The following is a 26527-nucleotide window of genomic DNA, read 5'->3' on the forward strand; positions in this document are numbered from 1 at the left end:
TTATACAAACTTAAATCAAGCTCTAGACAGAAGTTTTAAAAACTCAGATTTGAAAAAAAGAGTTTGATACATAATTGCCAGACAGATTTGCAAGTGTGATTACCCAAATTGCATGAGCAAATCAGACAATTGTGCATGGATATAGGTAGTTAGATTTAGAACAGCACATTTTCCACAGAGCCACAGTGATGCAGAGCACGTACATTACACACAAATGATATAATAACCAGATCTTCAGGCAACATGGAAATCAACTGAATTTCACATACCTTGTAGCAAGTTTGTTTTCCCTTTCATTGGCTTCAAATATAACAGGACTCATAGATGCACCCAGTGGTGCTCAGGTCCTAAAGTGAAATGATTTTTTGTTTTTTTTGGAAATGAAAAGGAAAATATACATTCTTAATTTAAATGACAGGGAGCACAGAAGCGGGTGGCGCGTACAGGAAGTTGGCAGTCAGTGAGAAGGCTCAAGGCAGGGAGTGAGGTTGCTGGAGGCCGGGCAGCAGGTTGGTTATGGGCAGGGGGGGCATTGAGGGCATGGGGTTAGGTGTATGGTGGGGGGCTGTGGCCAGGGAGTGGGGTACAGGAGTGAGGGCAGAGCCTGGGAGAGTTGTGAAGGCTGAGGACAGGGGGTGTAGGATTGAAGGCAGAGGGTGAGGGCAGACAGTAGGGGGTGGAGGTGCAGGGTTGGGTATGTGATGGGGTTTAGGGCAGGGATGGGGGAGCTGTCCATAGGGCTCAGGGCACAAGGCTGGGAATTATGGGGGGGTGGCGCTTACCAGGGACTCCTGCAGTGGTAAATGTGTCTCTGGCCCAGGCAGAAGAGCCAGGGCTAAGGTGCTCAGCCCCAGCGTCTCTTCAGCACCCTCACACCTTCTTCAGGAGAGATGGGGAGCAGCCTGTGGCTCAGTTCCTGGCTCTGGCATCTTCTGTGTGTGTGTGTGCATGCCTGCATCGCCAGCAGTGCCTAACACTGGGGTCTTCTTGAAGGAGTGAAGGGTTGATTCAGGCTGTGGCTTCTGCCCCCCCAGCACATCCTTGGGGGGCATGAAGAGCCATGGCTCCCAACCCCACGATCTGTTCCCAGGGAGGGGTGGGTGAAGCTATGGCTCCCAGCTCCCCACCTGTCATGGGGGCTCAGGAAACCAGGCCAGGCTGTGGCTCCTACCCCGCCACCTATTCTCAGGGATAAGGGTTGGTCAGGGCATAGTTCTCAGTCCCCTCTGCCCATTCTCAGGGAAGGGCCTGGGTAAAGCCCCAGCTGCCAGCCCCCTCCATGTTCTTGTTGGTGGGGGCAGTGTGTTGGGCATGGGTTGGTGGTTGGAGGGAGGTCAGGCTGTGGCTGGCAGCTCCCCACCTGTTCTTGGGGGCTCCCAGTTTGGGCCATGGTTCCCAGTCCACCTACCTGTCCCTGGTGGATCAGGGTGCCAAGCAACAGCTCCCAGGCTCCTCTGCCGGTCCCTGGAGTGTTGGGGGGGAGACAATTTGGACTGTGGCTCCCAGCCTCTCCACTTGTTCTTAAGGGGGGTGTCAGGCTGTGGCTGTTAACTCCCAGCCTCTCCCCAGCCGGTCCAATGCCTATCCCCTGCTGGGTCATGGCATGGCTCTGGGCCTGGCATCTGCTGGGAGACTGGGGCCAGGATATCTTCTCTGGCTCATTCCGGGAGAAGGGACAGGGCCTGTCACTTTTCCCGAGCCCAGGCAAGAACTGAAGGGGTTGGGCTGAGGTCAGACCACTTCCCCAGCTCCAGCCTGAGCATGGATGGGGAGGCGGGGTGGGCTTCATGGCCCCACTGTCTCCAGGAGGGTTTAATTACAGTGGGGCCATTGAGGGAGGCAGCAGCTGTTCCCCTGTGTAGCATTGTGGCTGAGTGCTGTGTGGGAGGAGGTTGGGCAGAGGGGCACTTACCTGTCTGGAGGCCAGCAGGTTGAAGAGCCACATCTCCACAACGCCAGTGTTTTCCTACTGCGGCTGCCCCCCAGTCATCACTCTGCAGTATCGCTGTTCTCTGCACTCACTGCCCCCGAATGGTAAGTCTGATGTATGTTACCCCTCCCTTTCCACATTCTGGAATACTGTGGGATATCTGTCACGTCTCATTTTCCAGGCACAACAAAAACCTGACCTTGGTTTAAATGAAGTCAGAGGAAGCTGCGTACCAAATTTCATGGTCCTAGCTCTTACCGTTGAGGTGTTTTTGAACAAATGGAGCACAGAGATGCACACACTCCAAAATGCAGAGAGAGATCAGGCTAAACTGGCAAGTATGTTATTGGTTAAAAAAAAATGCTGTACACAGCTTTAATTAAAACATTGTCCCCCCCACAAGTTGATCCTTAAATACAGATATAGTTAAAAATAACTTCAGCACCTGCTAAGAACTCTAGCAACAACAGAGGCATAAAGAGATGCTAATTTAGCTATTTCTATCCTAGTAGGACTTTGCACAAATTAGAAAAATATACAGCAATGGGTATACAGAGATATTTGGAAGCTTCATCAATTAGAGATGTGGAAGATTATCATCATCTCCAAACAGCTACTGCATTAATGTCTCTACAGTTCCTCAAAACTTTCACTGATATAAAATATTTGACCATTATTAGTTGTAGTTCTCATTTGTGTTGAGTCACACCCAAAGAAACGTGCTTACTTGCAACCACACTACCATAAGGGTTATCACTTAAATAAACAAAGCCTGCAGGTTTTAGTGCAAGGAGTACATTCTTGGCTGCAGAGGCTATGCACAGGTTAGCGCTATACAATGGAAAGATCTTAATGCTGGCAAATAGAGCTCATGATAACGTCAGTGCCACAGCTGAAGTTTTATTTTAATAACATTAACCCTAAGACATTCTACATCTTACTGTGAGCAAGGATTTTTGGCACTTCAGTGACATCTGCTGGATAGTTACCATTATGATCCAAACCCCATGCCTAATTAAATCAAGTTCCCATTCTTTCCATATGGGGAAAAAATTCAACATGTAAATCTTACTCAGCTTTAGAGATAAAGACATATTTATTTGAAGCACTTGCTTAAAAAATACCAGCTGCTTTGAGTCACAATCTGGCTCCAGGAAGCTCTCAAATTTCAGTATGTGCTGGATAGTAGCGGGGCGTTGTTTGTACATTGCAAATGCATCTGTTTATTAAATCCTTACTATTATATATTGCCTCATTTTACAGTCAGAAGAATCTTAAACACTACAGCAAAATGCACTTGAACAGAAATCCAAATTTTAAAGATTAATAGCTTAACTTTTTAGTTAGGATATAATACTCTTAAGGTTATGTCTACACTATGAGATACCAATTTTAAGAAATCCAAATTTTAAAGATTAATAGCTTAACTTTTTAGTTAGGATATAATACTCTTAAGGTTATGTCTACACTATGAGATACCAATTTTAAGTCAATTAGCTCAATTTTTCCAAGTGCCTGTCCCCATTGTAAATTCCATTAGCTTGATTTATGGTGCACTAAAATCAACATTTCGATATCATAATGTCATAGTAACCTGACAGGCGCAGCTGTCAGTTCGAATTTAAAGTTCTGAATGAAAGACGGTGAGGAAGCACTGTGTCTTTAAATTGAATTCATTAGCCTCCAGACATGTCCCATATGTGCCCCACACTGCCCAACTCTGGCCTTTTCCATCCCCATTGCTCTCAGGTGTAGAAGTATTAGGGAACAGGAAGACTGTACCAATATGACACCTGGAAGCCCATAGCTGTAGGGTCACAAGAGGCTGAAAAATCTTTGTTTGCTAGTAGCTTGCCTGTGGGGTCTGTGGTTCTGTGTATACCCCTACTAGCTGCTTTCTCTGTGCTGCCTTGCACCAGCTGCTGCCCCTTTCTCCCCCATACCATGTGTCAGCTAGGCTGTGGGTGCGGGTTGTGCTTGCCTGATAGGACGAGAAACTTATTTTCAGCTGTTTACATGTTGTCCCACCTCCCACATACCCTCCCATCCCTCCCCAAGAGGTGCCATGCATTCTGAAACTTTCCCTCACCCACATCACGTGGCAGCAAGGCTGTGGGTGGGGTTGTGCTTGGACAAGAAACTTCTTTTCAGCTGCTTACACTGTATCCTGACTCTTACTTCCCCTCCATTCCCTCCCCCAGAGGCGCCATGCGGTCTGGACCACTCCCGTGCTCTGCATCATTGGGCTTGACCTCAAACCAATAAAAGGACATGCTGCGCAAGATGCCAGGAAGCTTGCGTGCGGCGAGGGTCACAATTTTCAGGTGTTGGACGTAGTCTGGAGTCTTTTAGCTGCCTGGGGGAAGTCTCCCTCAGAGGTCATGATTTTCAGGTGCTGGCTGTAGCCAGAGGTCTTTTAGCCACTTGGGGAATGTCTCCCTTGGCAGTCATAATTTTTGGGTGCTGGCTGCAGCTGGGGGTCTTTTAGCCAGCCACCCCCTGCTATAAGTTTCAGTTAAGGCAATGTAGTAGCTATATAATTACCACAGTTCTCAAAGTAAGGCTTGCAGCAAGGAATATTCTTGTTCTGAGGGTCTTTTTTGGCAGGTCCAAACCTGTCTGTAGTCAAGAGTCTTTTAGCCATCCAGGGGATGTTTCCCTCAGTGGTCACGATTTTGCGGGCTGGCTGTAGTTTGGGGTCTTTTAGCTGCCCAAAGCCGTAATTGTTTCAATGATTCATAGGAGTTTCGCATCGTGTCTACTTAGTGTCTTCTTTTCCAGGAGTCCTAAATCCAGATTCAGGTCCAAACATAATCAAAGCTTAGGCACGCTGCTAATAGTGGCAGGTGATGGGTCTCCCTGGGCAGTCATGATTTTTAGGTTGGCTATAATCTGGTGTCTTTTAGCCGCCCTGAGCCTTAACTCATTCAATGATCCATTGCAGTTTCAGTGTCGCACCCATGTCTACATAAACTTATTCTTCTTCTAAGGGCCTTTGCCAGGAGCTCTAAATCCAGATCCAAGCCTGCAAAGATCCAGTGCTTTTGCATCCTGCTTTCAAAAGCCTGTTAGCTGAGACAGATTTACTGCCCATCCCCTCCCCTCCATTATAAAAACCACATCTCTTATAAAAGCAAACCAGACCCCATCTGGAAAAAGGGACATTTGTTTAACACGGCAGGGGAAAGACAGGAATGAAATGTGGGAAGATATCATCAGATACCCCCCAGCATTTTTTTCCCATGCTACACCAGTGAAAATAGCCAGAATGCTATGGGGCTCAGTGTATTGTGGAAACCTATCCCACAGTTCCCTGCTGCAGCACTCAATTTAAGCTACTTGTACATGGCACCAATTAGTCTATTTTGTGGGGAGCATGTGGGAAGGTGAAGATGCTCAAAATGGATAAAACCCAGAGTTAATAAATAGATTTTAATAAATTTGATTTTAGCTTATAGGGTAGACACATACTAATTCTCAGTTAACCCTATGCTATTGAGATACTGCTGAAATTCATTACACTATGAGTCTGATTTTTTTTTTGTTAATGTGCATCTGACAAAAAGAGTCTTTGCCCACAAAAGCTTATGCTCCAAAATATCTTAGTCTATAAGGTGCCACAGGCCTTCTCATTTTTGCGGATGCAGACTAATGCGGCTACCCTTCTGATACTTAATTTTTATTAGCAATAGTGCTTGTGATACGTGGGAAACAATTTTTTTCTTTTTCAGATACCGGTAGCTAAGAACAGAGGTGCTATGTAAGTGGGATACTCATTTTATAAAAATACACACATTCAGTGCTCCAGCCAACTGAAGTCTCTCTGCTACTTCTGGATACCTCAGAAACCAGAGGTCTCTTACACTTCTCACCTTGTGTACAGGTGTTATACAGTGTGACCTGGGTAACAAGGGTCACAAATAACTGTCATGATTTTATCTTAAGTTTTGCATGTTTTAATATATTTCTGAAAAGCAGTTCTTGGAAGTATGGCTCCAATCCTCAAAAGACCTGCAGTTACCTACATGGCTTTTAGGTCCCAAAATCTGCCATTTAGACATCAGTGACATTTTCAAGATCACTGCTCAGCCATGGCTAAACCACATAAAAAACAAGGGACACATGGACTTCAGTTTTTACTGGTCAGCATTTGCAAAGCTCCCCCACAGTTTATGAGTTCCTTTGATCCATAGCTCAAGCTGAAACCCCCAAGAGACCTCAAGCAAGATTCTCAAACTAGGGCTATGTCTAGATGGCAGACTTCTGTTGGGAGCCCTGAGGCTACGCCAGGACCCTTCTGCCAACATCCCAATCATCCTCATTGCACAAGGAAGAAGGGATGTGCCAGCAGAGGGGTTTTCCTGACATCTGGCCCTGTGTGGATGGGCCAACTGTTGGGAAAGCCTCTCCCAAACGTAACTGTCAGCAAGACACATGCAAATGCATTGCACAATCTAGCCTAAGCATGAGAACTCACAGCAGCATGAGATCCTGTTGATGCATTCTGAACATGACTAAGACACAACACCTATCAGAGGCTGCAGAAAAGAGCCAGATGCAGTGCAGCACTCCACAGAAGATAGCCAGAAGTGAAAGAAAATACAGGCTGAGTATAAGAGATGCCTAATCCCCTTGCCTTGCCTTTTCACTCTGGTTAGATTAGGAGATAGTCTAGTTGATGGTTTTTGAAGCTCTCTCAGGAGGTGGGCCTAAAATAGGGCTAATGATTCCACTAGCATGTAGGACATCGGGGGTTAGTTGTATTTCAGTACCAAGAATCTAGAATTATATGATTAGAGAAAATCTCAGTTTTTCTTCTTTTTTTTTTAAATTAAGTTCCTAGTCCTCAACGCAGTAGAGTAAAGTTTAAAAACATGCCTCACTGTACCTTAAGGGCTAAAACATCAGAATAAAGATTTTAAAGAAAACCATTATATTAAAAACTAGATATTAGTCTGAACAAAATGCAAATTAGTTTTTAGATAGCGTAAGTCTGAACACATTTGATGGGTTGCATTAATTCTGGCACTTAAAACTTTCCTGAACCTCAGTTACCTCCTCTCTAAAATGGGAACGATGACAATCTTTACACAAAGTGCTTTGCGACTCTCGGATGAAAAGTAGTACGTCACTGATTATAATTAATCAACTATCACACTTTTCACTAATAACTATCAAAGCAATTTACAAACCAGATAAGCATCATTAAACAATTATACTGAAGTATTACAGTACAATTGTTAACTATTATTGTCAATGAGAACAGATTAATATATTTTCAGAAGTTTCAGATTTTTAGTATTTGACACACTCTAAATAATAATTTCCGCAAACAAAAGTAAGGAAAATGTATGTTTGCTCGACTTTATTATTTTAATAAAGAGAAGGTACGGATCTCAATCTTGATGTGTATCAGCAATACATGCAAGGCTACTGATTCTCCTGAATCAAATAAATAACTGTAGGTATGCAAAGTAAAAAGCTTTCTTTAAATAGGTGGAACTCATGACTAGAAAGCCATGAAACAAACATGGGTGAGATTCTTTTCAGGCATTATTGGAAAGAAGGGAAATTCAAGAGTTGCATTTAATAAACCAATACAAAAAAACCTTACACACTGTGTATTTGGAGGGGAGGGGGGAAACTAACTGTCATCTGCCTCAAGATTTATGTTGTTGCCAAACTTTGCATAGAGCTGAACCTTCAAGTCAGATAATACCCTCTGAATTGACTCCACTCGAGATTCTAAAGCTTCAATTTCTTCTTGTAAGTTTTTCTGAAAAACAAAATATTGACTCATTAATAGCAAAGCAAACTAAGCAACATTTCTCATTCATTTACTTACTAGGGATGTTAATGATTAACCGGTTACCCCAGGGGTCTGCAACCAGCAGCTCTTTAAGGACGTCTTTTTGACTCCCAATACTATAATTACAAAGTAAACAATAAAAAACCTCATAATATTTTATAAATGGCGAACGGCTAAAAGCCCAACAACTCATATCTAAATAGCAACTGACATATGATCTCAAAATGTTGGATAACTCCCCCTTTAATATGAGTTCATTGTGGGATATGATATCCATGTTTTGATTGTGCTGCTAATGAAGTCTTGATTTGGAAAAGGAAAAAGAAGCTTGTGGTATTTCTGCTGTGAAGGACTATACACATTTTAAGAAAGCAAACTGAAATTAAATGTGAAGCAAAACTGGCATAATTAAAAGAGGTTCAGGAGCAAAAGCCAGGAAGGTAGTGGCACAAACACACACGTAAAGTGTGAGGAAACAGAGTATGTAAAAAGTTTGTGAATGTCCTGCAGTAAACATGTATCACGTTACAAATCATTGACCGCATCTACATTAGCAAGTTTTTTCGAAATATTTTTCGAAAGAAGGGGCTAATTTGAGATATTCTGCAGAGCGTCTACACGCAAAAAACATTCTTTCAAAATTAAGCTGAAATAATGCAGTGCTCCTTTTGACAGCGCTCTTCCATTCCTGTTTCAGGAAAAGTGCCTTCCTTCGAAAGCTCCTTTCAAAAGAAAACATGCGTAGACACTTCACGGACCCCTTTTTTCAAAAGGGCAGTCCTCATGGCACCAGATATTTCAAAATCCCTGGCCTGTTCTTTCGAAAGAGTGGGAGCTGTCTGGACACCCACTTTCGAAACAGCAGATCTCTCTTTTGATCTGCTTTTTTGTGTGTGGACACACTTTCAAAAGAAGTTCTTTCGGAAGAACTTCTTTTGAAATATCACTGTAGTGTAGACATAACCATTGTGTGTGCACTGTTCTTAAATTACTTATTACAAAAAGTACGATTTCACATTATTTATTAATGACTGTCTCATTCACATGCACTGCGGATCTTGAATTATTGAATCTTTTGCTGAATTTGAAAAAAAACACAACAGCTCCTCTTCCTATTTTGGTTGCCGACCCCTGGGATAACCAGTAAGCCTCAACTTAAACGGATGAGGCTTACCTGTCACTGTTAACTGGTAGGGGCTGGAGCAGCCATCTGACCACCATGGGCAGGGAGTTGCTCCAGCCCCACAGGGCTACCACAGCTGGGGGACACTCAACAGTGGACAGAGCAACCCTTGTCTACAGTGGAGGTAGGGGAGGCACTCTAGCCCAGCAGGGATGGAGCAGCCTCCCCAGCTGCCCCCCATCCACTTAATCAGTTAACCCACAGGTCAGAACCTGAACTTCTGGAGCCACATGCATCTCTTTAAGGAGCCATTTACAGTTCTGGGTGCTGCCACCACTGACTCCTCTTGCAGCTTCCAGCCCTGCCGCCTGCTGAAATAATGGAACTCAATGGAATTGGTTTAATAGCTGTCAGAAGGGATCCATCCATTAAACCAATTCCACTGAGTTCTATTACTTCAGCGGTGGGCAGGTCCAGAAGCCACCTGTGCTGCACATGGGGAAAGGGGTGACCAAGTCTGCCCCTGCCAGAGCTGTCCAGCCACAGTGAGGAGGAAGAGGTGTGGGAGAAGGCCTTCTGGAAGACGAGTGCAGCTTCCCTCCCTGTGGGGCCAGAGCCTGGAGCCGTGTCCAAATACAAGCTCAGCTCCCCTGGGACCTGGCCGAGCTCCCTGCCCAGCCCCGGGAACCAGTGAGTTCAGTGCCGGTGCCACTAGGTGGGGAGTGGCTGGGAAAAGTGCAGGTGCCTTCTGGTCTGAAAAGTGTGGGGGGGGAGGGGTACACGTAGAGTGCGTGCAGGGGGTGAGCAGCCCATGGGCAAGTAACCTCCGGGTTCAGTGGGCAGAGTATCTGAGGTGGGTTAAGCCTGGGGCTGTGGTGAGTGGGTTTGGGGCTGAGAAGGGTTAAGCCTTGGAGCAAGAGGCCAGGTTTGCAGGATGTGGGGGTAAAGACTAGAGATAGGGGTAACAACTTTCTAACTGGTACAAATCATTGTGTGTGCACTTTTCTTAAAAAAGGGGTAACAAAAAGTATGGCTTGACATTATTTATGAAGGATTGATACATCGCGGCTCCTGAAGTATTAGTTTTGTAACTGAATTTGAAAAAATAGTTCTTCCCGCTATTTTGGTTGCAGACCCCTGGGTTAACTAGTAAAAGCTAGCATTGAACACGTTAACTCATTAAATGGGATTTTACATCCCTATTGCCTATAATTACATATATCCAGCAAAGTATATTCCAATTATTTAAGAGCATTCATGAATGGGGAGAGCACAGAATCCAGCTGAAAGATTAAATCCAGGTCAGTAATAGCCAGAAACAATTACTCTCCACTAGCTGTCTGTTGGTGGCATCCCGTCAGTTACTAATAAGTAAATCTACATCATAAAATACAAGTGCATGCTTAGCAAAAGCTAAAGCATGAATCAGTCTTCATAGCCCAATATCCTTGTATGTATTCCCATCACTCCTCCAGAGCGGGATAAGGCAGGTGAGACTGCTGGGACGGGGGGTGGGTTGGAGACTGCACTGAACTGCCCACCTAGTACTACATCTGATGTTAACTAGGGTAAGTATTAACATTTAACACAGTACTTTGTCAAAGATATTCAGAAAAGGAAAGGTTCCAGGTGAACAGCTCATGACATCCACCCATCCCAAACAAAAAAATGTAGAGCTCTATTCAGCAATGAATATGAGATTATCCCTTCCTCACAAACCTTTGCCTCCTCCAGCATCTCTTGTGTCTCATCTTGAGAATGACTGATAAAGACATCACCAATCTGATAAGGTATCAGTATTGAATCATCATCATCAATCATCATGATGTCATCACATGCATCCTCTAAATTCTGAAGTTGTTTCTGTGAAGTCAAAACCATTAAAGATCTGGTCACTTCATCCCTGGTGACTTATACATTAATTCCGACTTCAGTTTTATAATCAAAGTTATTCTAAGTTGTAGTGGCATAATTTGAAAAATGACCGTGGAACTATCAAATATATTTGACAAAAAAAGTAGGTGATGTAGTATCTTTTACTGGACCAACTCTTGTTGGTAAAAGGGACAAGCTTTTGAGAGTCACAGAGCTCTTCTTCAGAACTGGGAAAAGTAAGGAAGAATTTCTTTACAAGCAGCACTATCAACTTTTGAAACTTATTGCCAGTGGATGCTGCAAAGACGAAAAGTATAATTTGGTTTAAAAAAAAAAAAGAATTAAGCTCATGTAGGACTGTTAATCAACAGCTATTAGCCAAGTTGGTCAAGGACATAACCCCAATTCTACACCTCCAACGGTGAGAAACTGGAATTTGAGGACAGTGGATAGATCACTCAATTGCTATTTTTTGCTTATTCCCTCTGAAGCATCAGGTACTGTCCACTGTCAAAAGATAGAATAGTGAACTATGTAAACCATGAGTTAAATATGCTGTACTAGAAAACTTCAAATGAACTCAGCAATTGAGGACTAGGATTTCAATAGTTGCACCAGCATAGTTCTAGAGCAGCATTTCTCAAACTTTGTTCTGCACCATGAAAATAGGTGTTCTGTGAAAAAAACGATACTAGCAATATTTTCCTCTTAAAATATTAAATACAAAAGTATGTATAAAATGTTAAAGGTAGTTGAATAGTATTTGGATTATAGGTATATTAATATTTATAACACATTCATAACAGTATAGTTATTATGAGATTCATGCCACAACAATCAGAGCCGATTCCGATTGTTTTGGCATAAGTTTTTCGGAGAAGTTACATGATCTTGCACCTGATATGAGGAGTCAACTCTCCAGCATCACTCCTAACATTAAGTGGATTTGTGATAAAAAGGTGCACAAAACGCTTCCCATTAAAAAAAAAAAAAGTTAACCGTTACTTATTTTTATTTCCAATAGTTTTCTGTAAAAATAAACTTATAAAAACACAAAAATTAAAAATATTTTTCCATATCTAATTCATTTTGCATTTCTTTTTCATAAAAATGTTTAAGATTTAAGGAAGGACAATCCTTTTTGAACAATATTGTTCCTTCGATTCTTGTACAAAAGAACGAAATCAAGCATAATTATTTCAGTATGAAAGAATGATGTATTGTTTTAGGTTTGTACTTAACTTTTAATTATTATACTTAATTATAGCATTGCTTATCATACTATCAGAAGGACATAAGTTGTTCATTTAGGTCCTTTTCTTCTTATTTTTTGTTCTTTGTAAAATAAAAGACAACAAAAAAAACCCTAACTCTTTTATATCAACTTTTGAGTATTACATGTGGCAATTTTTCACACCTCTCCTCTGACCCTCACCCCCCTACCAGCATGTATGGGTTCTGTCAATATACTGCAGGCCCAAAAGTGTTCCGTGGCCAAACTAGTTTGGGAAATGCTGTTCTAAAGTAATGCTGTAAGGAATCTGTTCCAGAAAATGCAGCAAGAGGTGTATATAATCCTTGATTAATCCGCTTCCCCCCATACGCATCCTTTCTCCATAAGTGATGATTAAGCAGTTCTAAACATTGTATGTACAAGTAGAAGAAACATTCAAGATAAATATTGGTCATTTGTGCATCTCACAGGCAATAAGCTGAGTGCTTGGGCAGCCAACCAGGAGAGAGAGCTGCCCAGTTGATTAGCAGAGCACTTACAACTTGCAGCATATGTTCCTATTGGTGGTGTATATAACAAAATTTATTTTGTCCTTGTACAGAAATAGAGGGAATACTGTTCACAAGATTGATTCCTAATCACTTTTCCATCTTCATTTTGCTTTAGCTATTTTCAAACTGACTTTATAGGTAGACCAGACACGCAAAGCAAAGACAAATCTAAAGTTCTTCTCGTTATCATGCTCTCCATCCCCTTCCAGTTTTGAGATGTATCAAAGGTGACATCACTTGGGCACCAATATAGGAAAGGTACCTTTTTAACTTCTATTTCTTCTTTCAGCTCTGTAATCCTGCTGGTATTTCTTGCAAATTTGTTAATTTTCTGTTGATCTTCAAAAGTAACATTGACATCTTCAGCAGCCTGAACAGGAGAGGTTACAACAAAAAAAAATGTTTGCATTGTGTTTTAAGGAGAATGCAGCAAAAACTACCACTAATAACAACTTTTAGGCAAAAAAGGAGAAAACTTATGTTTATCATAGTTTCTTTCCTTCAGACAGATCTATACTGGAAAAGAATTGCCAGCACAATTATGCTACCAGATTCTCTACATACAATGTTCTCTCTAAATTCTGCCATCCATACGCAGAATAAATTTTGCTCTGTGCACTGAGGCATGTGCAGCTGTGCATCACCAACAGAAACACACACTGCCAACTCTGGGCACCAGGGGAGCTCTGCTAATCAGCTGGACAGCACTGAATCTTTCCTGGGCAGCCTCTCAAGAGCTCACCTTACAGGCGACAGTGCATACAGCTTATAGCACCATAAAAAGAAATTTCACTAGTACAGCTTGTACTCATTCCCCCAGTTAAATACTGAAAAAAACTGATTTATGCTGATTCATGTGTACCTACACTAGGGGTTCTGCCTCTTTTTAGAACACTATTAAACAACATAGGCGTGGTGCCATAAGACTGCACCTTTGAAATGGGTCGGTACCACAAAGAGAGCATTAAGTATATAAGAAGGGCCATACTAAGTCAAACTGGAGACTCATCTAGTCCATTACTCTGTTTTCTGACAACAACCAATGCCAGGTGTCCCCAGGCGAACTAACAGAACAGGTAATCAGGTGATCCTGCCCTTGTCACCCATTCCCACTGTCTGATAAACAGAGGCTAGGAGCACTGTCCCAGCCCATCTGACTAACAGCCATGCCTGCAACTCTCCCGCAGGAATTTATCTAGTTCTTTTTTGGCCCCCACCTCACACAACCGGCCTTCACACATCCTGTGGCAAGGAGTTCCACAGGCTGGCTGGGCCCTGGGTGAACAAATACGGCCTGTGCTTTGTTTTAAACCGGCTGCCTATTCATTTCATTCGGTGACGAGCTGAAAACGGTTCACAGGGCCTAGGCCCAGACACCCGCAGACGCATGGCAGGCGCGGGGGGAGGGGTCGGGTTTAGGATGGGGAAACTAACAGGCAGCCCCCCCCCCGCAGACCAAAGGGCCTCAGGGAGGGCAGAGCGCACAGAACTACGGGGGGAGGGGGAACTCGTGACCCCCCATGACTGAGGGGAGAAGAGCGAACTGACCCCTGCCGCGCCCACCCCCCGACCCAGCAATCCCCTGAATAGGGTAGAGTAGGGAATCAATGATGGGACCGGTCAGGCAGCGACAGCTCCGCAGACGGTGGGGACCAAATCCTGGAATAAGGACGCAGACGGAGCTCGAAGAGGGACGAGCCCCAAGACAGTTTCCCCCGCGCTCACCGCTTTCTTCATGGTGGCAGCCATGTTGGACGGAACTACTCGCACCTCCGGGCAGGGAGGACGTGCCAGTTGCCGACTCCCTCGCTTTGGCCGAGCTCGGTCCCAGGTCAGACACGCCAGAGCTTCTCGCTCCCTACGCCGCAACTGCCCCCCCCCGAGGCATGAGAAGATCTTGGGGCAAATAACATATGAACACCCCCCCATCACCGCGCTTGGTACTCTCCGTTTAAAGGCACAGCCTATCGTCTGTTTTTCCCTCGACCGAATAGGGGCTCTACAGGTCAGGCGTGGGAACTGCCGCTAGGTGGCGCCATGAGCCAGCCCAGGGCAGCGCTAGAGAGCTGTACAGTAGAGTAACCCGCTTCTCCCCCGACACTGGGGGCGGGGAGTGGGGGTTAGTGGGACACTATGTACTGCCTTTTCCTTGGGGAACTAGTCCTATTGGCTCCTCCATTACTGGAGGGAGCAGTCACCAGTGCACTCCCCCTGCGGGGAAAGCAGTGCCTCCCGCTCCTGCTTATCCCACTGATCACTCCATTTATCACCATTCATGTGGATCAGTTACATTCATCACTGTGCTGGAGCTAAACATTAACGAAAGCCTCTCCTTACTGGGGTCACTGAGTGCAAAGGGGTTATGAAGGGCATCTACCCACACATACTTCTCTGGGAGCAGGAAGTGTTATCCCCAGGAGCAGATGGACTATCCAACCACAGAGGGATGAAGCAACTTGGCTGATGTCACACAGGAGGGCTGTGCCCAAGTGAGAAATGGGGCCCAGCTTTCTCTCCTCCTAAGCCAGGGCCTGCGCCACTTGACCAGACCTCGTCTGGGGGACTCTGGAAATTGCTGGAGGTGGAGGGAAAAATAATTCCACTTCAATTTCCTTTCTGGAGGAAACTTGTGAGCAAATAATACATATTTTGTTTAAGACGGGGGGAATGGATTTTCCTAAATAGAAATGAGGACAGTTGGCATTTGCATTGTATAATTGCCTCCACATGCTTCAATTTATTAGCTTGTATCATATCTATGAAAAAAGATCAGGTCACCATAATATCTCATAACCACAGAATTCTGTCATCCAGAACTCTCAAATAACCAACAAAACAAAGTAGCAGAAATGTAGCACTTTAAAGACTAACAAAATGACTTATTTGGTGATGAGCTTTCATGGAACAGACCCACTTCCTCAGATCAATTTCATTTCTTGATCTGAAGTGAGTCTGTCCCATGAAAGCTCATCACCAAATAAATCATTTTGTTAGTCTTTAAAGTGCTACATTTTTGCTACTTTTTTGTTGGAGTACAGACTAACAAGGCTACTTCCCTGTTACTTCTCAAATAACCAGCTACCTAGCATTTTATTGTCTTCCAGGTGAACTCCTTTATTATTTGCTCCTTCATTTTCCTGGCACACTAGTTAAGCTGACGGGTCTGTAATTTCCTGGGTTGTTTTTATTTCCTTTTTTATGGCTGCTCTGGTTACATGGGGCTGTAAGGGAGTGGGGAGGGGACCCAGTGCCACAGTCCAGGCAGTGCTGAGGACTGACTGCTCTTGGCCCCATCCCTTCTGCTATCTCTCCCAGCTTCCATGAATTTTCAAAGATAATAGCTAATGCCTCAGGTACCTCCTCTGTGAGCTCCTAGGGTATTCTAGCATGCATTTCATCAAGCTCAGATGACTGGAAGTTATCTAACTTCTCTAAATAAATTTTAATTTGTTCTTTTCCTATTTTAACATTTAAACCTAACTCATTTCCACCGGAATTCACTATGTTAGGCATCCTGACACCACTGAACTTCTTGGCGAAAACTGAAACAAAGAAGTTAAGCAAACTCTGCCATTTCCATGTTTCCTGTGTATTGTTTCTCTCTCTTCCTTAGGCAATGGGCCTACCCTACCCTTGGTCTTCTTCTTCTTGCTTCTAATATTTATTAGACCCCCAACTTTCACAGGGGTTGCATTCTCACAGAAGTCAAATTTCCTGCACAAGCGGTGGATCCAGGAGTGGACCCTTTCCTCCACCCACATCCAATCATAGCATAGCAGAACATAGCATAAGTGAAGTCAGCATACTTACTGAAGAGTCTTTCATGCAGTAAAGTCAGCATGGACTGCTCTCCTGTAGACTCTGGCTACTCTTCTCATCCTAGTGGAGTGCCCGAGTTGATGGGAGAATGCTAGGAGGTCGAGTTATCAGATCTAAACAGACACAATAAATTGACCACCAGTGGATTGATGCTGACATGATCAATCTACTGTTTAGTGAAGACAAGCCTGTCCTGTGACATGCCTGAGGTCTTACAGAGCAAGAGTGGAAACTTTCATGCTTGCTGTACACAGCCTGACACAGCTTTGAACTCTGCAAGCATAAACAGCAGGTGGGCTTTTTCATCCCTGACAGTCCTTATCAACTGCAACCCCTATATTGGTAATTGAAAGCCAAATACTGCTTCAACTCTGTGGGAATGTAGAAGTGGGGTTGAGCCAGTGCACACACACGGTGGTAAACACCTAACGTATAAAAACTCAGGGAGCCCTGCCTCAAGCTGAGTCTCACCAGGAACTTCCAGCCTCAGAGATGCCCCAGATTGCCCCAGCTGAAGCCATGCCCACCACAGCCCTGCTGCGAGGCCTTCCAGGGTCAGGACTCCCTGTGGCAGAAGGGACATAAGCATTCCAAAGAGCTTTTTTTTTTTTTTTTTTTTTTCCCCTTTAAGCATTGTCCTGTAGTACTTTTGGTTGCTAAAGTGTATCCTGTGAAGTGTAACAGCAGTGGAGTAGTAAGCTTAATGAAGTACATTATCCTCAATCAACTCTGTGTGGAAGTGAATTCCATAATCCTGTTCGTCCTTGGCCCTATGAGTTGACAGAGCTTTTAGAGCATTGGGATGCTGCCTGCAGTAGAGCTAGCCAGGAATTTTTTCAATGAAAATTTTGTGCAAAATGCCAGCTCATCAAAACAGAAAGGGTCCATTTCAATGAATTTCTTGATCCTAAATTTTTTTTAAAAAAAGTTTCAAAATGGTTGAAATGCACTGTTTCAATATTTCCTAAATTAAATAAAAATGGATTTTTGGTTCAAAATGTAAGTTAGTTGTAGTAAAAAATGTAAATATGTGAAATAAAGTCTTGAAAATATTTTGGCGTGATAAATTAAACATTTCAATTGGCCTGATTCCCTGCCCTCCCCCACCCCCCCAAAAAAAGGTCTGTTTGCAAGCATTGTTGAGACTTTTAACTTTTTGTCCCAATTTGGGTTGAGAAAAATTTCAAACTGTGGACAATTCCCAAAGGACAATAAACCACTTCCTGCCCAGCTGTATTCTGAACCCTCTTTCCATTGCACTAGTCAACAATCTACATCTCTGAATTGTCTGCAATGTGCACTTCACAAAGCACAAAGGTCATTGAGTTCTCTTGTCTCCTCTTAGGCAAATACTATAAAAGGGTCTGATTTATGTCATAATTATTCTAGTAGCTGCATTAGGTGAATAATACCTGCTGTATCTGAACCATTTTTATTGCCTTCAGATTCTATAGCAATTTGATGGTTCCAAAGCTTTGAAACTGTCTCGTACATGCGTAGGCAGGATTTGTGGTGAGTATGTTTTTACATGTTGTCAAGTTACTGCAGTTCTTATATAAATGAAAGGAAAAGCTGTGTGTACAAATACAAGCTTCTAGTGGTGGCATAAGATAAACTTATTGAACTCAGTGACCTAATTTCTGTTTTCAGTTGTATAAAGTGTCTTGCTCTTTCTTGCTTGATAGATTTGTTTTTACATGTACTTACTCTCAGTTTGATGGGATTAATTGCATCAATCTGTCCTTTTTAGTACTTGTAACTCCACTACCCAGGTGGTTGCAAACAAAATAGCAAGAAGAGCAATTTTTTCAAATTCAGTTACAAAATCAATATTCAAGAGCTGCAATGCACCTGAATACAAGACAATACTTAATAAACAATGTCAAACCATACTTTTTGTCACCCCTATTTTAAGGACGGTGCACACATAATGATTTGTACCAGTTAGGAAGTTCAGTTACTCCCATTTCCAGGATTTTCCCGCTTCAGCCGCCAAATCCATCTCCTATACCCAAGATTTACCCACCATCCTGCAAACCTGCTTCTACATCCCCAGGCTTAACCCCTGTCAGCCCTCTCTCAGCTCCAAACCCATCCTCCCCTCACCCCCAGGATTAACCCCTCTCAGCTCCAAACCTGGCCCCCCATCCCCAGGATTAACTTACTTCAGTGCCTGCAGTTCCTCCGCAGCTGCCTCCTCCTTCTCAACAGGCTGCGCAGCTCCAGCAGGGGCAGGCTCAGCTGTCCTTCCCACAAGCTTTTCTGCTCACTTCCCCCACAGGTAGTGTGGGTGGCTCCCTGTCCTTCCGACTTTCAATTCTGGGGCTCCCTGTTGCAGCTGACTGCTCAGCAGCTCTGGAGGCTGCCACCATTTAAACAAAAAAAAAAAAAAGTAAATTCAATTAGTTTAATGGCAGACAACTGAATTTAGCATTTTTGTTTACGCGGCAGCAGCCTCTGGACCCACAAGAGGAAGCAGCGGCAGCAGCACTCGGAGCCACAAATGGCTCCTTAAAGAACCTCATGCAGCTCTGGAGCTGCAGGTTGCGGACCCCTGACACTACCCTACAACTCATGTCCCTTCTTTGAGAGTTTTCCCAAACATTACTTGTGCTAGCCCTCTCCACAGGGAAGGAAAAGGGGCCTGTGCAGAGTTGATCAAAGCTGACTAGGTTCAGGTCTACACTAGAGATCTAGAGTGGTATAACTAGTTCACCTAGGGGCATGAAAATTCCATATTCTTTAGCAAAGTCATTATACTGGCCTAACCCCCAGTGTAGATAATACTACATGAACCAGAGAAATTATTTGGTCAACATAACTGCTGCTCCTTGAATTCGTGGATGAACTACATAGATAGAAGAAGCACCCCCATCAGCATAGTAGCATCTTCACTAAAGCAGCACAGCAGTGCAGTGGCATCAGTGTATCACTGAATGTTATCGACAACCTCCAGGTCTCTGTTATAGGCTCCTTCCTTAGCATGAACCCTAGGTGCACAGAACCCAGAGGTGCACTGACCCACAAGGGCTGTGTTTTAATCTTTCCCCTTAGTCTCCTTTCTGTTGGTCATGCTATCTGTGTCTTCCATGGTTTGGTCACTTAAAAATTCAATCTCACAAGTCTAGCTTTAACTGGTCACTATCCAAGCTGCCTTCTCCCAGCTCAAAGCTTCAGTGTTCCTTCACCAATTTCTCATCTGGTCCACCAACACGTTTCTTCTAAATCAAACACAAAATCTTAATCACATTCATCTTTCACAGAAAAGCAGACCATAAGAAGACTTCTCCCAGAGCCCTTCAGGAGCAGACCAAAACCATAAACAAGATTAAGCATTACAAACATCTTTCACTCCTCTTAGGGTTCCCCTTCAACTCTTCATTCTTTTTATGGAACTCTGACCCCAGATTGCCTGCTGGTAGCCTAGCCCCTTGTTCCAGGGTCCAGCTCAGGAATGAGCTCCACTTCCCTGGTTCAGTTCTCAAACCACACCCCCAACTGCTTTACACCACAGTTAGCCCTAAGCTTTTTCCTTTGTAAAGTTCTACATCCAGCACAGGTGTGGCAAGAGAGGGCTTTGGTTAGCCCCAAGCCAACTGCTCCTTCAAGAGGCAAGCTATCCTGTTATGGCCTCTTTACCCTGTCTTCTCAAGCTGCAGGGTGCTTTTCTCCTTAGGGATGAACTGCTTGAAGCACCCCACAACAGCAGGATTTCTTAAAAAAGGATTTATTAAAAATAGAGAAAATACCATTTAAAAAAATCTTTGCTTTGTGTATCTGGACTGATACCTTTCCTAAACAGGATATGGCATTGTCAGCTTCTGTCTTGTGTACGGGATTAAGGCTTTATTTCAAGATGGCCAAGAGAGTCTCAAATAACATGGTTAATTTACCTTATTCCTCATAGTCCTGGATTCATGTTCCAACTGGAAAGACTAAAGCAGTTCTATGTACTTTTCATTAGTTCTGTTCAAAAAGAATAAGAAATCAGATATTAAAATTAGGCAAAAATGTCACTAAGGGTAAAACTATTACGACTTAATTAAACTAATTAAGAACAAAATGATACAATAAATAAATCAATAGATCAATGGGTTAACAACAGGTCAATGGGTATGATAATAGTGCTATTTTGCAGGGTATGATGATTAATTCCCTAAAATTAACCCCTGAACCTGCCACCTAATTAGTGTAAGTTTTCCTTGGTTAGTGTTACAATGCGCACACTCTACCTCTGTTCTGAAATCACTTGGTAAAACTCACAGATAGTTTGTGGGCAAGGTAGTAAGAAATGAAGAATACCACAATTACAAGAAGATTTAAGGAGGAAACAGGTAGTACAGGGGTGGTGAATAAAAAAGTGGTGGCCCACCAAAATTAGTCCCCAGCAGGCCACTGCCACTGTATTTACCTGTGCATCCATAGGTATCGGCAATCACAGCTCTTATTGGCTACACATTGCTGTTTGTGGCCAATGGGAGCAGTAGGAAGCGGCGTGCTTCAGGACACTGCTTCCCACTGCTGCCATTGCCCATGAGAGTTGCAATCATCCACTATCTGCAGAGGCACAGGTAAATATAGAGGTTGGGGCCTGCCAGGGTAGACACTAACCCTGGTGGACCACATCTGGCCCACTGGCTGGTATATGCCCATCTCTGATGTAATAGGTTGTATTTAATAGAACCAGTCTGGTTTCTGCAATGCCATCATAATAGCCAAATCCTAGTGTAATACTGTCCATGTTCCCATGCTTTTTCTTATCTTTACAGTCCCAAACATATCCAAAGACATATCAATGGATTAATTATATCTATTACAGATGAGCTCCAACTGCAAAAATCAAATACAAATGCAGACTCCAAACACCTCATAGATTGCAATTATGAATACTGGTGATGGGGAAAATAATTTTAGCAAACTGAACCCTACCATGAGTTCTAAATTTATATGGAAACTCACTCAGTGCAAGGTGGAGCTCTGTGTGGCTTTCACAAATTATGAGCTGTGACTTGCTGAGAGTTCCTTCCCCTAACTGTCCTAGAAGGAGGAGAAGAATGGTTATATGTAAACTGCTCTTTAATTAGAAATTCATGTGTCTCGCTAGCTAGTTATCAGAATTTGCAAAGTGCCTACCCCTACAGTAACTACATGCTATCAAAAAGTCTTGGTTGTTTTTTTTAACTTTTCCTCTTCCAGTTCTTAACTATAATTGGAAATGTTTCAAGAAAATGAAAATGTTTATGAAACCCTACTGTTTTTTTAAAAGTAAAGAGGCTTCATGCATGCTCAATTTTCCACAACTTAGTGTAAATATTATGAAGGATCTTTTAATCTTTAGAACCCCTTTCTTGCTTTTTTTGAAGAATCCTATGGAGACCCAGCCGAAAATCTCTGACTCCTAGGCCGCATTTACACTAGCACAATCTTTCAGAAAATCAGGCCCTTTTCAAAAGAACAGGTGGAGCATCCACACACAAAATGCACTCTTTTGATCTGAAATTGAAAGAATGTGGATCTTCTTCCAGAAGCCCTCTTCTGCTCCTGGATCAGGAAGAGCACCTCCTTTCAAAAGCTTTTTCCACAAAAAAAAAAAAAAAAAAAAGGCATGCGTAGATGCTCCACAGGCCCTTATTTTAAAAAGGCAGTCCTCACAGTGCTGGATTTTCCAGTCTGTGGCTTGATCTGTGTGGATGCTCTCTATCAAAAGAGCAGATCGATCTTTCAATCTGCTTTTTACTGTGTGGATGCGATCTTTCAAAAGCAGATCTTCCAGAAGATCATTTTTCAAAAAATCGCTATAGTGTAGACATGGCCCCAGTGAGTATCTGACATATGCGCTAATTAGAAGCTTGACTAAATAAAGAGATAAATAAGGTAAGAGTTCTTCCTGGGGTGATATTTGCATTCAATAGTCATAAAGGTAGGAAATTAAAAATCCCTTTAGAGAATTCTATGCATAAGCACTGATTTGAAAAAAAACAGAGGGATCCCTGAAGGGTTCATCTGATGAGCTGCTTAGGCAATTTGCTCTAATCCCTGCTGTATATTCACATGAATAGAAATAACCAGGATGTAGTCTAGAGGGTATTGAGTTCACTGGAGTGTGGCCTAAGTGCCTGACTCATGTTAAAGGGAAGAGATAATTTGCGTCTTTTTGTTGTTTTAATGGAAAGAATGATGTCAAAATACATTGTGCTCCTGACAATTAGTAAATCAAAATTCTAGCTCATTTGTATGCGGTCATGGAGACTGTCATGTGATGAACTTAATGACACGGCACCTCCTGCTGCTTGATGAGGGAATTACCTCATCCTCTCTTCAGCATGGCACTTCCCTCTGGCCGGTGTGTTGTCCATTGCCTGATCTCTCCACGTGATCAGCTCTCTGGACCTGTGTTGCTTTGTAGATTACAGCATCCCCTTCAGGACACTGCCCTCCAGTAGCACCTACTATACAAGTGCCTTGCCCCATTCTGGGGATATCAGCAACCCTTGTTCAGGGTGCCCACCAATATGGCTGGTGGCAGCCCCTCTTTAGCCTACCTCAGGGGCAAGCCACAGCTTATACTGGCCATAGTTAGTGTGGATAGGAGCAGGGCAAGGGGAAAACCAGGGACTCAAGCTCAGGGACCTTCTAGCGGCAGCCATGTCCTGCCCTCCTCTTCTCTTCCTTTCACTGTCTTACTTCCTGGACCACTTCCCCTGTGACCCTTTGCAACTGCTGGGCTTCTACCTCAAGGCCTGCTGTCTTACAGGAATCAGGCTGGGTGATTCCTCAAGCTCCCCTTAGCCCGCCCTGCACAGCCCTGTCTGAGGTGCAAGCTCTGTCTGGGAGCTGGTCCTGCACCTTCCCCGGCCAGGAGCTAACTGATTGGCTCCCCCCATGGCCCTTTGTCCATTGTCTGGGGTGCAGCACAGCCTCCCTCTAGTCAACCTCAACCCTTTCCTTGCAGTAGTGGGGCACTCACACCACCATACAGACATACAGCTGCAATAAGAATATTTTGTACGTATATATGGGACCTTTAATCTCAAAACAGTTTACAGACTAAACACAAGGATTGCTTCATCTACCCCCTCCTTTTACCCCCCTGGGTGCAATACAACAATGCCACATAACAGTGTACTGTAGAAAGTGAAAAGTCCCTGATTCTTTTGACATGGCACGAGGTAGATACAGAGGCTAAATGTAATTACCAGTTTGGGATTTGAAACAGGGTATTAACTGTCTTCCTCTCTGAAAAAATCATAAATGATCACACAACCATGATGTTGTTTGTCATTCAAACAATGACAGCTCCAGCAGCACTGTGGCTCCTAACACCATACTAGGTCACTGAGTTTGGTGCTGGCTCAGAAGAAAGAGTGTTACTTTGGCTAACCACCATAAGTACTTGAAGGATCTTACTTTCCCAAGCCTCAGGGAGCTAAGCTTTTACATCTACTACAGAGCATCTGCACACATTTTCTTTCTAAAGAAGCTTTTGAAAGGGGGCTCTCTTCCTGAAACAGAAAGAGAAGACTGAATTCTAAAGGAGCACCATATTCTTTCAATTTACCTTCAAAAGAAGGCTTTTTGTGTGTAGACGCTCCATGGGCTGTTTTTAAAGAGCCCTCTTCTTTCAAAAAATCTTTTGAAAGAACTTGCTAGTGTAGACACAGCCAATCAATTTTCACAGTTTTCACAGATTCCAAGCAATTTTCATAGTTCTGAAAATCTGAGCCTAACCTTTCTTCTCACTATTCAGGGTTTTTACTTTGGTCCTTTAACACATTGCCCAAAATATGCTAATGAGGTATGGATGCAAATTCCCTGTGCCTCATTAGCATAAGGTCACGTGATTTGGAGTCCAGAAGAACATCTTCCAGACCCCAAATCACGTGACCTTATGCTAATGAGGCACAGGGAATTTGCATATGTGCCTCATTAGCATATTTCAGGCCATTTATTAGCATGCCACTTTTGAAGAAGGTGGCATGTGTAGAAAAGGCCCTAGACAGTCAAACTAGTTTATCAATTGTAGAACATAGCTCATTTTCTGTGATAAGAAATTGGGTTTCTTTGGAGGGGGTGTGAGCAGGCAGTTAGAACACCCTCCTTTCAGTGATACATTTGTTTGAAAGGGCTGGGACGATCAAATGGAACTCCATGGCCCTTTCTCATTGGGATGAAAGCAAAGTGTCTATTTTGGCATCAAAACATGATCTCTGAGCTTGCGAAAGAGAGCAGGTGAATGGGAGGCCTCGTGGTATGGTGTGGGGTACCCATGTTTAGGTTCTTTTCTGCTTGATTCCAAAGAGAATTCTTCATCTCAGACCACTCAGAGTCTCTCTCTCTCTCTCATGACAAAAACTGTGCTGAAACCAGGATGGCTCCACAAAATCTTTCAAAATTTTCCAATCAGTGTTAGAACTACCTTTGACTCTCTCACCACCATGAGACCTTAATGTCTTTTGCTTGCATGCCAAGAGACTGTCAGAAAGTTTTACAAAATGCAAATTATGTTGTTTTGTACCGGGGAGATTTCTGTAAGGCCTGATCTACACTAGGCAGTTTGCCACCATAGTTTTGTCAGGAGTGTGAAGAAAAATACATTCCTAATCAAATAGCTGTGCTAGTAAAAGTTCCTAGGAGAGACACAGTTATACTCACAAAAAAGCCCTTTGTGCCCTCTTGGCTTATTTCATTCAGGGAATGAGTACATGTTGTAGTGCAGCAAAGACTTCTTGTGCTACAAGCTGCATCTACGCTGAGGCTATGTCTACATGAGGGAAAGTAAGTTGATTGCAGATATGTCAATTCTAGCTAAGCAATTACTATAGCTAGGATTGTGTTTCTGCAGTTGACATGTGGCTGTTCCCACTGAAGGTCAACAGGACAGTTTCTCCTGTCAACCTCCTTTACACCTTGCGATATGTGAGGAATACAGGGATTGACTGCCGACCCTTAATAGATCTTTTTCACACATCCCTACCAGATGCACAAAATCAAACTTTAGAAAATTGACCTTGAGTGGATCAATCTTCCAGGGTAGTGTAGGCATAGCCTAAGAGAATTTGCCTCTATATTTATACCTGAAAACCTCTCTCATGGAGACAAGATCTAACATATCACTTTTTGCACCCCCATATTTCTTTTCTTTCTATGTCCTGGCCTTCTGAGTGACAGCTCATAAATTACCTCAGTTTAAATTCCTTTAAACCCACTTACTAATCTTTAATTTACACAATAATATCCATAACATTGGAATATGGCCCACTGCATCCTAAGGAAAATTAGCTGTATAAATTGTAATATTAAGAAAAAGAACAATCTAATTTTCCATGCAAGGGCTCTAATCTGTCATATTAACAGACTGGTTAAAGGCTGGTTGTTATTATTCATGCAGCAACATAAACAATGTTTGCAAACAAATAGTAAAGGATCATATCACTGCCCTTGGGGACATACAAATTAAATTAGACTGAAAATTTAAGAAAAATGATTGCGGACCATAGAGAAAAGGGTGGGTGGGGTTGGGTAAGTGCAAACAGTAAACAATGGGAGGGCATTTCTGCTTTTATGGGTGGGTGCTGATCAAGAAGTTCATGACTGATGATGGACACAAGGATGGACTTAAGCTTCAGGCCACAACTTTATTAATAAAATACCAGGAAAGTGTTCCACACTCCCACTTCTCTGGATTCTCAAATACCAAGGATGTCTAAGTGGGAATGCAGGGTTGCAGACATCCCATTTAACCAAACTGTCCAGAATGGAAGGTAGATCATCCTCAGCCTATCACTAGAATTCAACTCAGTTCTGAATGGATCTTCCCACCTTTCCTCCTTGGACGATTGCTAGTAGAATACCAAAGAGCAACGTCTTCCTGCAAAGACTTCAAGTTTCTTTTTCTTCCATACATGCAAAATTCATCAACAAAATCCAAGATCTTTGTTACCTACTCTAGCTGACCCTTCTGGCCGGTAGCCATAATGGACAATGGATGCACACTGCAACAAACCTAACAGTTTTACAGATTCCTACTATAAATGTTCAAATCAAACTCTTTGCTGACCAAATTATGCCTCCATGAAGCTGTGATGAAAGTGAGCTTGGATTCTTTCAGCAAAATTCCTTCCTGATCCCAAGGCAATTGTTCAGACCCACAATATCGTAAAAGCACAGCTTTTATACTACAATTGAA

At 43.1% G+C, this 26527-nt stretch overlaps 1 protein-coding gene across 2 annotated transcripts; it reads right to left on the reverse strand.

Moving 5' to 3' along the window:
• Positions 1-3281: 3281 nt before the first annotated feature.
• Positions 3282-16362, reverse strand: PFDN4 (prefoldin subunit 4). 2 transcript variants are annotated; one of them, XM_075011502.1, is made up of 4 exons: positions 16333-16362; positions 12785-12892; positions 10582-10725; positions 3282-7706 (listed from the first exon to the last, which is right to left on the reverse strand). In XM_075011502.1, the coding sequence occupies exons 1-4, from the start codon at positions 16345-16347 to the stop codon at positions 7575-7577; spliced, it is 399 nt and encodes a 132-aa protein (XP_074867603.1). In that variant the 5' UTR covers positions 16348-16362; the 3' UTR covers positions 3282-7574. The 2 variants fall into 2 exon arrangements, with proteins under 2 accessions (XP_074867603.1, XP_074867601.1); XM_075011500.1 differs by lacking the exon at positions 16333-16362 and adding an exon at positions 14248-14295.
• Positions 16363-26527: the final 10165 nt, after the last annotated feature.

The sequence above is a fragment of the Carettochelys insculpta genome, chromosome 17 (genome assembly GCF_033958435.1).
Source record: "Carettochelys insculpta isolate YL-2023 chromosome 17, ASM3395843v1, whole genome shotgun sequence".
NCBI lineage: Eukaryota > Metazoa > Chordata > Testudines > Carettochelyidae > Carettochelys > Carettochelys insculpta.